Below are 15,517 nucleotides of genomic sequence, written 5' to 3'. Positions count from 1 at the left end.
GTTTCCTCGCTCTCCAGGAATACTGACTATGACGTGTAATTTAATACTAATTAGTCGGGGCTTAGTCATACGAAAGCCGTGGCAGTACAGAACGGCAATGCACTGTTTCGTGCGCCTCCCCACCTTCTCTGTTGGGTCGTCATCCATTAGCTTGTCCACATGAGGTCGACAAAGAGCCTCTCGACCTGCCTGGCTCCAGGCGCAGGAAAACATGACAGCCATCGCTCCATCAGTCAGCACCTGTGATGTCCCGGTTGCCACGCCCAGGTTCGCCACATTAAATCCAGTCCTGCTAACAGATCAGCAGGATGGCTCTAATTAACCCCATTTCACAGATGGGGAAAATTAAGATCGAAGAGATGAATTTCACCCACTCAAGGTGAGGCCCTGGTTCTTTTGAGTCTCCATCTGTATTATTTCCACTACATATCCCAGCAAGATGGCTGTGTGGTTTCTTCATCCTCAAGGACAGGTGAAATGACCCTCACAGAGCAAGGATCTTAAAATCTCCTTAAGTCTTCCCTCTTAGAAGCTCACCCTTTCTTGCCCCACCTTCAGGGCACACTGAAGAGCTCACCCACCAGAGCTCATAGACTTTCCTCGGGACACTTCATCCCAACTGTAGCCGTCCTACCATGTGGGAGCTGAGGGCACGGGCTCCGCAGGGGCGAGCGTCCTTGATTAGTTATCAGATGTCTTCAAACCTTGGTTATCTCATCTTTAAAATAGGAGTCAGAGTAAGATCTACCTCTTAGAACTATTAGGAGGCTTCAATGGGATAATTTATGGGTAGTGCCTGGGTCATAAATGTTCCATAAATTTCAGCTGTGAATTCTGCTGTTCTTTCATCTATTACATTACCATTCTGTCCCTAATCTTTTTTTTTAATCAAATGGGGTTGATGATGTTTTCCGGAGAATCTTCCCCTTCGAAAAACCCCACCAAGGGCCAATCTGTTGCTCTTCAGACCTCCAAGAGGTCCCAGAAAGACAGCAAACAGAGAGGGCCACGTCCGGCCCCGGGCCCCTTATGGAAGCTACCTGAGTGCCAGGGAACCTAGTATCCCCCAGAAGGAGGCTTAGTGTCCTCACCTGGAATGACCCCATCCCACCGTGGCCTCCAGTTCACGTGCGTCTGAGTTTGCAGTCAAGGGAGCCCGCTAGGATCCTGAGAGACCTCAGACCCTGATAGGGACCCTTCTCGTGGCCATTTCTGAGCCTGCACAGAAGCCACACCCGGAAGGACAGAGCACTGGGCTTCGGGACGCAGGGATCCATCTGGTCGTAGGCCTTGCTGAGACAGAGCGTATGACTCCTGGTCACCCCCGGCCGCAGGGTGCTGGGGGCCAGGTGCCACGCGGGCCGCCAGCAGCCGCATGGTGGGGACCACTCGTACCCACCCCAGGGGAGCCGGCGAGCCCTGGACAAGGAACTGTGACTTCTATCTGTATTTGGTGTGCTTTTCCATGCCTCTGACCATTTTTTTAAATTAACGTCTATTAAAGTTTTGGAGGCTGTTACAGGAATCATACGTATTCATTGGAGACCGACACAGCACAATAAAGGCAACGATTCATGGTAACACCACCAGGCGATAAACTGCTGACATTTTGGAGCGTAGTTCCTTTTCTCAAATCTGTGTGTGTACACACACGTACATATATACACACACATACATATATGGAATATATGAATATAGTTTGTACCATAATGAACGTTCTACTTAGGAAACTACCTTTTCAAACTTTCTACTAAAGAGTAAGGGGCACATATCATAAGGGTGCAGGTCAATGAATTGTCACAGACCCAACACACCCGCGTAACCAGCACCAAGATAAAGACACGGATCACTGCCAGCACCCTGGTGTCTAATGCCTTAACTTTCTACCCTCAGCTGTAGAACATAACATTTAAGTATTCTCTCATGAAATAATATTGCTTAACTCTACAGTTCATTACTTTTTAAATTGTTACACAATTTTTAAAGGTTACTTTCCATTTAGCTATTACAAAATATGGCTCTATTCCCCGTGTTGTACAAGACACCCTTGAGCCATCTTATACTCAGTAGGTTGTATCCCCCCTCCCCTCCCCCCTACTGGTAACCACGAGACAAAATAATATTTAATGACCACATAGTATGCTAAGGAATAGCTCTCCCATAACTTAGGTTATCTGCTGTTACAGGATCTTTAGCTCACATCCAGTTTTTCACTAATACAAATATTCTGCAGTGAGCATCCTGGTACCTATACCCAGTTCACAAAGCTGCCTATTTCCTAAGGGCAAATCCTAGAAGCGGAATTTAAGGGCCTTGGCTACACCTTTTAGGGCTCTCGATACGTGTTGCCAAGTTGCCCTCTAGAAAGTGTGTACCCTCTCGCGGCTGCGCCGTGGACACCGGCTTCCTCTGACGCCAGGTACCATCTTTCGTTCCCGTGCACTGGGTTGAGTTTGTTTCCCTGGGCCTCTCTTGGTCCTCTCTCTCCGGGCTGTGCCCTCTTTTCTCAGTCCCTGGTGTCTGGAAAGAACTCCGTGGAGTTTGCTAGCTCTACGACTTGAGCTAGCCTGTCAGTCCTGTGTTCCCCTTTGAATACCCACCAGAAAATGTTTTTCAGAAAACGTAAAGCTCGTGGAAACCGGCCTCTGAGAGATATGTCAGTTAAAGAAAGAAAAGAAGCCTTCGCCACCACCAGCCACAAACACGCCGTGCACTTATGTCCTTGGCAAGGCTGAGGGCTCAGCACGCAACTTTTCAAGCATGAGTTGCGGCGAGCTTCTCCCTTCAAGTTTCCCTTAGGAATTTACATCTGCTTCAAAGTCATGATTTCATCTCTCTTTCAACCCTGATATTTTGTAGTCTCCAAACTGAAAAAAAATGTGGGCGGGCGGCTACTTTGACAGCAGAGATGCGTACGTTTCTGGTGTTTGTGGCCTCCTGAGGGCCTTTACCCTTTGACACCCTCTTTGGAACGCCGAAGAGGGAAATGAACTGTGGAGGCCCTGAGCTACCTGTGGAGTGGGCTGGAGACCCCAGGTGGCCTCGGGGACCAGGAGTTTCGTGCCAGAGGCAATCTGACGCATCTGCTGTTCAAACCGCACTTGCGATAGTTTTCTGCTAAGATCTATGCCAGCCTGCCAACCGAGGGCTTCGAAAGCTCTGACGTCACTGCGGGCAGAGCTGCCAAAAGCGCACCTAAGAATCACCTGTTAGAGTGCAGGGCACTGGCGTCCCTGCCAATCAACCCGAGTGACGCTCTCCCAGGAGCCTCTCTGCCTGGCAGGCCCTTTCTGGAGCGTTCTCGCAATGGAAGTCTTTTGGCAGGTGACTAAGAGGTTGTTTGCCCACGTGCGGAAACAGGCCTCAGCAGGATCCTGCAAACCCCTCTTAAAGGAAAAGGCATCTGGCCTAGTTTTTAAACCGTTGGTGATCCTTGACAAATCCTTATTCTGCTTGTATTGAAATTTTAACTCTTAGCTGCATACTATGTGACAGCTTAAAAAAAAGAAAACAATGGTTTTATCTGATGAGTCATTTCTCTTTGCTACTCTATGTCCGTGGTTCTCAAGAGTGGGGTCCCTGAACCAGGTGCGTGGGCATCACCTGGGAACTCAGAGAATGCAGACACCGAGACTGCAGGGCCAGCAGTGTGTGTTTAACAAGCCCTCGGTGACAGTGATGGGGCTGCAGACAGGACCGCTGCCCTCGGCAGTTAAGCCAGTGTCCACACACTTGAGCCAACTTTCCACTTGCCTGTGGAGGATCTAGCTAAGCTCTGGTCTCCTGTTTCCTACCAGGCCCCAGGGCCAGGAATCCAAGGATGTAACTGAGGAGTACAAATTAGAGCCTAATTAAAAGCAAACTGCAGTCATTTTTTTTTTTTTTAATGAGTAGAAGGAGAGAATTCACACGAATGGATTCCAGAACCAAATACAAAATGCCTTTTATGCTATAGAGAAAGCAAAGCAATTAAACAGTAAGGTGGGTAGGTTGAGTTAGTAAAAAATATGAAATATCCCATATTTTAAAGGTAATTCAGTAGTATTACTTTCAGTCTGACATAATATCCTAAATTGAACCAGTCAGGTGTTGCCAAGAGTATTTCCCAAAAGAGAACTGGTACCTGCTTTAATGAAGAGATAGAAATTACGTGTCATTACACGTTCGTCGTTTACGGAAACGCACACCCAAAGCCCTTCGAAGAGCGAGCTCTCCCCTTCTCTTAGCCTTGGATTCTGACAGAGCTGGCTTCCACCCCTCGCCTCACCCACAAACACTCATGGGACTCCCTAGCATGTCGCTCGATCTCTTAGTGCCTGAATTTCCACACCTGTCAGTAAAACTGGAATTAGAATATTTACCTCGCTGCATTGCTGCGAACATTAAACAAGGTGACGCATGTAAATCTTAGCACGATGCCCAATTCGTCAAAAACACCCATTAACTAAGTCTTTCAAACTACTTTGATGACGGCACTTAAACATTCTCCCCCTCCAGAAAATCAAACTCTCATTTTTTATTATTTCTCTTCACAAAGTTTTCTTTTTTTAAGTTTATTATTGATGCTGTTATCACATTATCACAAACCCTAATTAACAGGGCAACCAAATGAGCTTAAAATGAGATTAGGACACTGGCGGAAAGATCCAGCATGTGGAGTGATTCTGGTGCCCGAGGTGCTGAGGAGAACGTAACGACCTAGGAGCCAGGAGGTCTGGATTCTGGTCTCACCTCTGGCTCACTAGGTGACTGAGCAAAGCTGGGACATCTCTCGGTCTTGTGGGTGACATGCATCTGTAAGCGACCTCCTCGTTCTTGGCCTTTTAAGAGATTCAGGGAGCAAAGTTGCTTCGAAAAACGGAGCAGGGCAGTTGCCAGCTGAACGGTGGAGTCAGCTGTTGACTGTTAGAGCTACCAGACCAAAATGGGGGTGCATTTAGGCAGGTCTCCGTTGGTGGTGTAATAGACACCCCCGTGACTAGCACAGTTTCACATATGACTGGAATATAATGCAAACCACCAAGATTAAAGTTGGTGAAGATTACGAGCAGTCTGGAGTATGAAAAATGGTTGTGGCCGTCTGCAGCCGAGCAGGAAGGGAAGGCCACGGGCTCACAGAGGGCAGGACGGGTGCTGCTTGCGGGGGACCGTCCCCATGGCCCTGGAGGCCCCGTGCGCGCTTCCTAACTGGCAACTGCTCCTTGCTGACGTGCCCTGGTTCTTTTCAGCTGCCATGCGAAGACCAGATAATCCTCCTCAAAGGCTGCTGCATGGAGATCATGTCCCTTCGCGCTGCTGTGCGCTACGATCCAGAAAGTGAGACTTTAACCTTGAACGGGGAGATGGCGGTGACTCGGGGCCAGCTCAAAAACGGGGGTCTCGGGGTGGTGTCCGATGCCATCTTCGACCTGGGCATGTCGCTGTCTTCTTTCAACCTGGATGACACTGAAGTCGCACTCCTTCAGGCCGTCCTGCTGATGTCTTCAGGTGAGTGTGCCCAGACTGGGCATCCAGAGAGCTCGCGCTTGTCTGGTGTGCATTCAGATCACTTGATGAGTTTCCGGTCCCCCGGTAGCTTCAGAATCACGTCTCGCTCCCCTCCAGCAAGCGAGCGAGCGGGGGTTAGCCGACGGCCTGGGACCTGAAGGTGGGTGTCGGGCTCCTGATGCTTTCTGCAGTCTCCCCGTGTAGTGGGGAGGGAAAAGAGGAGCCGTGCTAAAGACTCGATGAAATGGTCCGCCTTCCATAGACACTGCCCGGCCTGCCTGGGGCGGTTGGCCAACCTGCCCCCCTCTGGTTTTGTGTGTCCTGGACTTCGCACAGGATGCTGGTGTCACCCATACCCTTAGCCTGTGTGGTGGGCAGGCTCTGGCACGGCCTTCCCTTTTCCTCCTCTTCTGATGTTCACCCCCTCCTGTTGAGTGTGTGGGAACCCATGACCTACTCCACTTAGAATCTGGGGAATTCAGTGTCACCCATGTGACTGCGTGACATTATATTATACGCGAGTCCCTCTTGGGAGCAGAGGTGCTCTGACAACTCTCCTTGCTCAGGTGACAGGGAGCTGCTTGTGGCCCCTGGAAGCCGAGGGCAGTCTCCAGTCGACAGCCAGGGAGAAGCCAGGGCCCTCGGCCCATCAGTAGAATTATCCTTAAAGAAATAAAATGTGTAACTCATCTAAGGCCTCCCTGTGTGACCTCGAGGGAAGCTGCTAGGGTCTCTGGCCTTCAGTGTCCTTTAAAATAAAGAAACTGCACAAAGTAAGTGCAGAGCAACATCATGTTGATCTTCTGTCTGGATCAAAAGTTACAGGATCCTGTGGAGAATTTATCTGGCACATGCAAAGAGAGAGAGGAGACGGGGAACAGAAGGGAGATTCAGCAGAGCCTCAGAGCAGCAGCATGAAATAGGAAGGAAAACACGAAATTAAAATGCACAAATTGCAATTTGAGCTGGATAGCAGATTTCAAAAGCCAGCATATTTTGTTTAAACTCAGAAGGGTGCATTGAGACAATAGCCCTGATTCTTCCTTTCAGATTAAGCAGAACCCTACTTAGAGTTTTACTAATACAGATATTTCAATAACTAGACACGTGGAGCATGAATGTATGTGATCAGAGCCACAACCTGAGAAGTGGGCAGGGGGATGGTAGGGCTCCCTGAAGCTGTATGAGGAATTCATTCAGGTTTATACAGTTCTTTTTTTTTTAATTTTTATTGAGGTATAATTGTCATATAACATTGCATTAGTTTCAGGTGTACAAGATAATGACTGGATATTTGTATATCCAACCCCATATATAGTTGCAATGAGGACTTGCGATGAGGACTTTTACGCTCTTAGCAACCTGCAAATGTGCAATTACAGTATTATTAGCTATAGTCACCTGTACATTACATCCCTATGACTTATTTATTTTATAACTGGAAGTTTGTACCTTTTGACCCCCTTCACCCATCTCACCCACCCACCCCCGTCCTCTGGTACCCACCAATCTGCTGTGTCTGTGAGCTTGCTGGGGTTTTGTTTGTTTTTTAGATTCCACAAATAAGTGTAATCATACGGTGTTTGTCTTTCTCTGACCTATTTCACTTAGCCTAATACCCTCAAGATCCATCCATATTGTTGCAAATAGCAAGATTCCATTCTTTATGACTAAATAGTATTCCAGGGTGGGGTGTGTGTGTGTGTGTGTGTGTGTGTGTGAATCATATCTTCTTTATCCATTCATCCATCAATGGACACTTAGGCTGTTTCCACACTTTAGCTATGGTAATAATGCTTCAGAGAACATGGGGGGTGCAGATATGTCTTTGATGACTTAGTGATTTTGTTTTCTTCAGATAAATACCCAGAAGTGAGATTGTTGGGTCATATGGTAGCTCTATTTTAATTTTTTGAGGAACCTCCATACTGTTTTCCACAGTGGTTGTACCAACTTATATTCCCCAAAATAGTGCATAAGCGTTCCCTTGTTATTTTTCTTTTTGATAATAGCCATTCTGACAGGTATGAGGTGATATCTAATTGTGGTTTTGATTTGCATTTCCTTGATGATTAGTGATGCTGGGCATCTTTTCATGTCCCTGTAGGCCACTGGTATGTCTTCTTTGGAAAAATGTCTATTCAGATCCTCTGCCCATGTTTCAAGTGGATTGGTTGGCTTTTTGCTATTGAGTTGTATGAGTTTTTTATATATTTTGGATATTAACCCCTTATCAGATATATGATTTGAAAATATCTTCTCCCATTCAGTAAGTTGCCTTTTCATTTTGTTGATGGTTTCCTCTGCTGTGCAGAAGATTTTTAGTTTTACATAGTTCTCCTTGCTTATTTTTGCTTTTGGAGTCAAATCCAAAAAATCGTTACCGAGACCTAGGCCAGGTAGCTTACCACCTATGTTTTTCTAGGAGTTTTATGGTTTCAGGTCTTACATTCAAGTCTTTAATCCATTTTGAGCTAATTTTTGTATATGATATGAGACAGGGGTCCAGTCTCATACTTTTGCATGTGGCTATCCAGTTTTCCCAACACCATTTATTGAAGAGACTGTCCTTTCCCTGTTGTATATTCTTGGCTCCTTTGTCGTGAACTAATTGACCACATATGCATGGGTTTATTTCTAGGCCTTCTATTCTGTTCCATTGATCTATGTGTCCGTTTTTATGCTAATACCATACTGTTTTGATTACTATAATTTTGTAATATTATTGTAAATCAGAGAGTGTGACACCTCCAGCTCCGTTTTCCTTTCTCAAGACTGCTTTGGCTATTCGGGGTCTTTTATGTCTCCGTACAAATTCTGGCGTTGTTTAATCTATTTCTGTGAAAAATGCCACTGAATTTTGATAGGGATTGCATTGAATCTGCAGATTGCTTTGAGTAGCATAGACATTTTAACAATATTAATTCTTCCAATCCATGAGCATGGGATATTATTCCACTGTTTGTGTCTTCTTCAATTTCTTTCATCCGTGTCTTACAGTTTTCAGTGTATAGGTCTTTTACCTCCTTGGTTGAATTTATTCCTAGGTATTTTATTCTTTTTGATGCAGTTGGGAATGATATCTGCAAATAGTGACAGTTTTACTTTTTCCTTTCCAATTTGGATGTCTTTTATTTCTTTTTCTTGCCTAATTGCTGTGGATAGGACTGGTAATTCTATGCTGAATAAAAGTGGCAAGAGTGGGCATCCTTGTCTTGTCCTCTATCTTAGAAGAAAAGTTTTCAGCTTTTCATCATTTAGTATGATGTTAGCTGTGGGCTGGTCATATATGGCCTTTATTATGTTGAGGTACAGTCCCTCTGTACCCACTTTTGCAACCCAATCGCTTGCAGCCTAGATATTCCCCTGTCATCCAGCCTTCTTTTGACATCCTTCTATCATTTTTTTGAAACTGCCTTGATTCCTCTCCTACACCAGTGGTCCTCCCAAGACTTGGGGAGGTTTCCTGGGCTGTACATGGTCATGGTCTCCTCTAGCTCCAGCTTCCCACTGTGACTCTTCTCTGCACAGGGTGACCCTAGCGTCGCTCACGTCCCCTTTTCTTTTCATTTTAATTTCCCAAGACACCACCAACCCAGGGCTGCTACGGTAGCAACCAAAGGTATAAGGGACGGGAAGGTAAACAACTAAAATTTGATATCGTGCTGCTTTGTCTTCACCAGCGTTTCTTCCCATGGGACATTCCTCCTCTGGCATCCAGGCCTCCTGAGATCTTCGCAATCTCTTTTCACACCTCTCTCTTCTCTGCATTTCCATGCTTGTCAAAACCCTTCCTTATTATGCAGAGTATTTCAGCTCTCTAGGCAAGGCTTCTCTTTCTGTAGCCTAGGAGGGAGGCATCCCCCTTCACACCCAAGGAGGTGATTTGTCTAAACTAGAGACATTTATCTGAACAAAGCATTGACTCGCTTCATGTAAGTTATGCCGCTCCGTGGTATCTTGGTCCCTGATGCCCCAGAGTTCCTATAGCCTCCATGCCCATTCCTAGGAGTTGAAAGTCCCCAGATCAGCCCACTTCACATGAAAGGGCTTGAACTGGACCAGGCAAGCCTTCTCATTTCTGCCTCCAAATTAACCTCCATCTTCTTTCTTCCCCTCAGACCGCCCAGGGCTTGCCTGTGTTGAGAGAATAGAAAAATACCAAGATAGTTTCCTGCTGGCCTTTGAACACTATATCAATTACCGGAAACACCACGTGACTCACTTTTGGCCAAAACTCCTGATGAAGGTGACAGATCTGCGGATGATTGGAGCCTGCCATGCCAGCCGCTTCCTGCACATGAAGGTGGAATGCCCCACGGAACTCTTTCCCCCATTGTTCTTGGAAGTGTTTGAGGATTAGACTGACTCATTCTCATAATTCCAACAGCACTGCTGGGTGTCATTTCATTCCATTGCCTAGCTCTTTTTTGTTTGTTCCTTTATTTCTTTGTGTTGGGAGGGATTGTTTGGGGGAAAGGGGAGGTAGTCCTTGGCCTAGACATGGATGAAATTGCCCCTTGAATGCGGGTACTTGTAACTACTGCATTTTGTTCTCCAGTCCTTTGATGTGAATGCTTTGGAGGTTTTACAGTTGTGGAGGTGGCAGGGGACAATCATTAATTCACCAGCACCAAGCCATCACCAGCTCCCATCTGTCCCAGTCAGAGACTGGAGCAAGCAGAATGGTGCGGCAGAAGACTAAAGAAGACTTAAAACCAAGACAATATCGTCATCTTGAACCTATCCTGATTTTTGCAGCACTCAGATTAGCACGTTGCAGACCACCTTTGGTTAGATGTGGCTTTCCGCTTACTAGGGAAAGGTCTGAACAAATTTTTACCTATTCAAGAGCATGCTGTTTTCAGCACTCTTTATTCTCTCTTAGCAGCCTAACCTGGAATGTATAGGAATATTTGTTTCCCAACAATTAGCTGTCCTTTCACTATAATTGTTACAATCCTATGATTTAATTCGAGTTATACAAGGGCATGACTCAAAGATGTGCAGGTGTTTGACTGATTGAGGCCAACTAGGAAAATAATTTCTTGCAGTAAGCCCAAAGAAATTCGAAGTCTTCACGAATGTCAGTGACTCAACAGTTTCCAAAAATTCACCTAGTGTTACCTCATAGTAAGAAGGCTTCTCACAGTTTAGGTTCAGAGAAAATTCCCACAAAAATCAAACCTATTTCACGGTGTTGTCGCTGTTTGGTGACATCGGACCCCTCACCTCCCAAACTCCTGAGGTTATTCGGCCTGGTTGCGTCTCTGCTGAGCTGACAACACACCTCCCTATGGATCAACCCTTCTGACCAAGGAGCGATAACAAGCTGAAATCTAAGTCTTGTTCTGGAGGGATGCCGGGGAGAGATGAGTGCAGTTGCGTTCTAAGTTGAAGGAAATGCAGCACTCTTAGAGCCTCCTCTCATCCCAGTGCTCTGAGGTTGCTTCCTTCTGGTCTTAGATCCTCAGGCTCTTTGCTTTACTTACAAGTGTGTCCTAGGCCCCTTTTCCCTCTGACTCTGAGGCTTGGCTCTCACCAAACAAAGCCTGGTGCAGCCACTGACCCTCTCTGTCCCTCTGATAGCCTTGCCCTGGAAGACACTCAGCAGGAAGCACCTGTAGACCATGCACACGAACCCTCACTCACCCTCCCTGCCCAACCAGCCTCCCCAGTGACAAACGCTGGAGTAGGGTGTGCCCAGACGGCAAATGGTGCCCCTGGTCACTTCAATGTCAGAAGACGGGCAAAGGATATACCCATGCAATCGAATGTATCTCATTCTTCACTGGCATGGTAGACAGAAATTATTCCTCTGCCTGCCTTGTACTGCCTTATCCTGGAAGTATTTGGGAAAATAAGCCATATCAGTGAAACTTGCCTAAAAACCACGTGGATTCATTCTTTTTTAACTAGCCCAGAAGCCAGGGTGCCTGAGTTCTAGTGTGTGCTGTCAAGTGGTAGATGTGTGACCTTGAGTCCTGGTTTTCTCACCTGATGAATAGGTAGGTCATGAACTCTAAAATCCTTCCCGTCCTTAATACTGTACTAGTTTGGGGGATGGGAGAAGGGGGGATCAGGTTCTTTTGATGGTTTCTTTCACATTCAAATTTCTAACTTTATTAGACAGAAATTGTGGCCCTCTTAACAGTTAAGGAAAGTATATGTGGTGTTGATTCAAAATAGGAATTTGACATACTTCTCATCAGTTATTTAGAGAAAGGCATGATGGCTTTGGGAAAGGAAGAACAGCATTAAAAATCCCAAGTGTGACCAGAAATAATCTGGGAGGAAAATGATTTGTTTAAAGTGCTAAAGCAATTATACTGGCTTCTGGGGAGGAAAGAAAACAAGAACAGCACTATGGAACTTGCTAACCAGAGAAAGGAAATAGGTGGAGAGGTTGAAATTATGAACATGAAGTTCACGGGCAGACTACTGGCTTTGACTTATCTACAGTGTTTTGGTTCTGTTTTCTTAGGCAGCCTCTAGCCGGTCTCCTCAAGCCCTCATGTTAACCTCTCAGCTCCCTCCATTGACTCTCCTTGGAGAACTACTCTTTGAAACATAAGCGTTTCATCACCTTCTCTGCTCTGGGGCAACTCTGAGAAGCTTTTCAGGGTGGGGCAGGTTTTCCCTCCGAAGGGAAGGAGAGAAAAGCAAGCAGGGGGATCCTGGAGGTTCTCCTCGGTCAGCAGAGCTCCCCAGGAAAGTCCCCTCAGTTTGTTTGACAGAGATTCCCCAGTGCGTCAGACACCCCCAGATTCAGTGTAGCTAACAGAGCCTGATCTAAAGCTGCACTGCAGTACTTTAGGGATTAACAGGATTGGCCACTGGCCCAGCAGTTTGGTAGATCTACAGCCACCCAACCAGCCCCAAGTAAGTATGTGTGACCCTTGGCTCCCTACACGATTGCCTTAAGCAGGCAAACCCCTGATCTAAACATCTTGTCGAAGGCTGACTACTTTATACTGAGTAGGACAAGCCTTCAGGTACTTCAGGTTGAAAGGAAAGGCCATAAGGACTGAAAGCACAACCCCAGTGGTCAAGGTGACTCATTCCTTCTGTAACTGATTGAGGTACTTAGTGCACCTCAAGACTCCATCCTATAAAACTCGATTAGGAGGGATCTGCTCTGGATTATTTTAAACGTTTTTTCTTATGTTGTCCAGACTTTCAAATCAAATGTGGACTGACTGAAACCCTTCCCAGCGGGGAGACATCCCAGTAGAGGAGAACACACCGTACAACTGGGATTCCTATTTATAAATCACTTAAATTTGGGGTGTCCGGTGTGTGTGTATATGTGTGTGTATGTATGTGTGTGTGTGTGTGTGTGTGTGACCCTCAAGTGTACTTTGCTCTTCAATTAGACGTGAAGCATTTCTAGAAATAGTGACAAAAGTTAAGATCTTTTCTTCTTTACGATTCTGCTCAAAACACCACATGCCGCCTCCGAGCTTCTGCTAGTCACATGAGCCTCGGTCCTCAATGGCACACTTTGCCATGTTGCTGCCTCAGCCCTGTGATGCCTCTCACCTGCGCCCCGAGAGACGCCTCCTCCACCTGCAGCGCGGTCATCGGACCGCCCAGCCCGGCTCCACCCCCGCGTCGCCTCTGAGTGAACAGGGGTGCAGGCTTGGTTCCTCCTCAGCCCTAAACCCCCTCAGACCCAGCCTCCATGAACTGCGGATGCCCTCAAAGCATGTCACTGTCCGTGATACATTTTTATTCTATGGACCTCTAACCCATTCGTGTCATGTTGACCTTTTGCTGCATGAGTCATAAAATATGAAACTGGTCTCATGGTTTTTGAAACGTAGCCAGCATTTGTAAGGCTAAACCTTTTTCGTAAACTGAATTGAAGTGAATAACCAGGCCACAGTTCCTCTTCAAAAGGAGAACGCTTACAGACATTTGAATCTCGTTGTCCTTTCCAATGGCTACGGCATCAAGGTTCTAAAATAAGCTCGTAATTTTTCCTGTTATTTTAATAATATGGAGATATTAGCATAGTGTTTCTTTTGATAGGGACAGACTATAATCCATATTTAAATTTTATAGAGAAGAAATTTTATTGTACTGTGATGTAGATATTTATTATCCAGGTAAGGATTTGCCCGGTGTGTATTTTTTACAATTGAAACATTTTACTTTAATCTTTAAAAGAAAAATAAAAACTTTAAACACACACACACACACACACACACACACACACACACACACACAAAGGGAAAAAAAGGTTTGGCCTTATCACAGAAGTTTTACTGTGCTGTACAAATGTTTGCAAATGCAAAAAGTGTGCATTTCTAGTGTGTTTCTACATTCATTAATGCCGCCTTCAAGAGCAATATCGTGCAGATACAATGCTGTTTGTGGCTTTCTGTTGCACAGTTAAAGCTGACCCACCTTATGCACAAGACAATCAGATTTAACTCTGTCCTCCTCAGGATGCAGATGATACCCATGTACGTTGCGGAGCACAATGCAAGACAAAGGAAGACACTTTGATTACATGTGTATTGCTGACATAGAAGATGTCAGGGCATGCATGAGTTGACATTATGCCACCCCTTTCTTTTAGTTCTTCCTAATTGGCATTTTTCATCTGATTTTAGAGCCAAATTAGTTATGAAGCCTTTCTTCAGAGAAAACACCTTTTATCCCCCATCATGTTTTCATGTCCTGAGAATCAGAAAAATTCAACAGAATAGGAAAAGATTTACAGTCATCGGAAGATTTGTTTTGCAAACGGTGTTAAGTGATATTGCTAGATCGGTAATATTTTTTTCAGCCTAAAACTCTATTGAAATCTGTGATCAAAATGTTTTAAACTATCCAAAATGAAAATTTGTATATTTGGGAAAAATGGATTTTTACATAGCTTTTGTATGCAGATATTAAATTGTAATTATGACTATAGCGGGCGTAGATAAACTCATAAGCTACAATTCTAAAAAAGAAAAAAAAGAAAAAGCTTATAACGGATATAATTTCCTGTCTCTTTTTTAAATATTATTATTTCCTACATAAGCGCAGGGTTGCCTACTCTTCTCATCTCGCTGCTTCCAAAGGAAGGAAAACAGGGATGTAAGGGCATTTGTTTCATAAACATCCACTAGAATTAGCAAATATTCTTGGGAGGAGGGCATGGGGGGATGGAGGGAAGTAAAAGGCTAATGGGAGATATCCTCTTTGGAAGGGGCCACAGAAATGGGGTGAGGAGGGAAGAGTGAAGTTTTTGCAGCTAAAGGAGTACATTCATCATTTTATCTCAAAATGTTCTAGAATATTATTAATGGAATTATACTACCATCAGCTATCAATATACATCTCAATCCCCAATCCTCTGAACACATGTGAGTTAGGACTCTTGCTGTGATTGAGTGGCAAAAAAAAGCGCCTAATGGGAATATATTGTCCCTAATATCTGGCAAGTCCAGGAGTGAGATGGCTTCAGGCATGGCTGGATCTGGGCACTCAGTACGTCAGGATGTGCCTCTTTTCATCCCTCTGTGCAGATCTCCCTTTGTACAAATTTCCTTCAGGTGGACTTCATGCTCACATAGCCTTTCCTCCTATGGTGGCCCCTGGTAGCTCCAAGATTAGCCTTCTAGCTCCAAACCAGTGGAAAGAGAGTTTCTCTTCCCCAACAGCTCCAGTGAAAATCCTGAGCCTACTCCTCACTGGCCCAAATTGAGTCATGTGCCCATTCCTGAGGCAGTCACAGTGCCAGGGAGGACAGATATGCTAATTAGCTTAATCCTCTGAAATCCTGGAACTGGGTGGAGGAAAGAGGGATAAGGAGCCCCATCTAAACTGGACCAAGGGTTGAGTCAGGAATGGTTCCTCAAAGAATATTCTAAGTCTTACTACTATAAGAAGTGGGAGGAACAGCAAGCAAGCAAAAGAACAAATGCCCAGAGCAATGGTTCGGTCTGAAAGCACATGCATTTCTGATTCAGCAACAAGTCTCCTGAACAGGGAGGAAGCTCAGCACGATTTGGCCGGGTCGTGCAAGACCATC

General features: G+C 45.4%; 1 protein-coding gene across 13 annotated transcripts in view; it reads left to right on the top strand.

Annotated features, from left to right (window-relative positions):
* THRB (thyroid hormone receptor beta) overlaps window positions 1-14,483 on the top strand; it is a 391,526-nt gene extending 377,043 nt beyond the window's left edge. For all 13 annotated transcript variants that reach the window (XM_060011556.1, XM_060011550.1, XM_060011553.1 and 10 more), the window contains 2 exons: window positions 5,229-5,487; window positions 9,609-14,483. In XM_060011556.1, the coding sequence (XP_059867539.1) occupies window positions 5,229-5,487; window positions 9,609-9,850 (501 nt within the window). In that variant the 3' untranslated portion in view covers window positions 9,851-14,483. The remainder of the gene's footprint in view (window positions 1-5,228; window positions 5,488-9,608) is intronic.
* The last annotated feature ends 1,034 nt before the right edge of the window (window positions 14,484-15,517 follow it).

Source organism: Delphinus delphis, chromosome 4 (genome assembly GCF_949987515.2).
Source record: "Delphinus delphis chromosome 4, mDelDel1.2, whole genome shotgun sequence".
In the NCBI taxonomy this organism is placed as follows: domain Eukaryota; kingdom Metazoa; phylum Chordata; class Mammalia; order Artiodactyla; family Delphinidae; genus Delphinus; species Delphinus delphis.
Note: the sequence above shows the minus strand (reverse complement) of the source record. Positions and strands in the feature narration are given on the sequence as shown.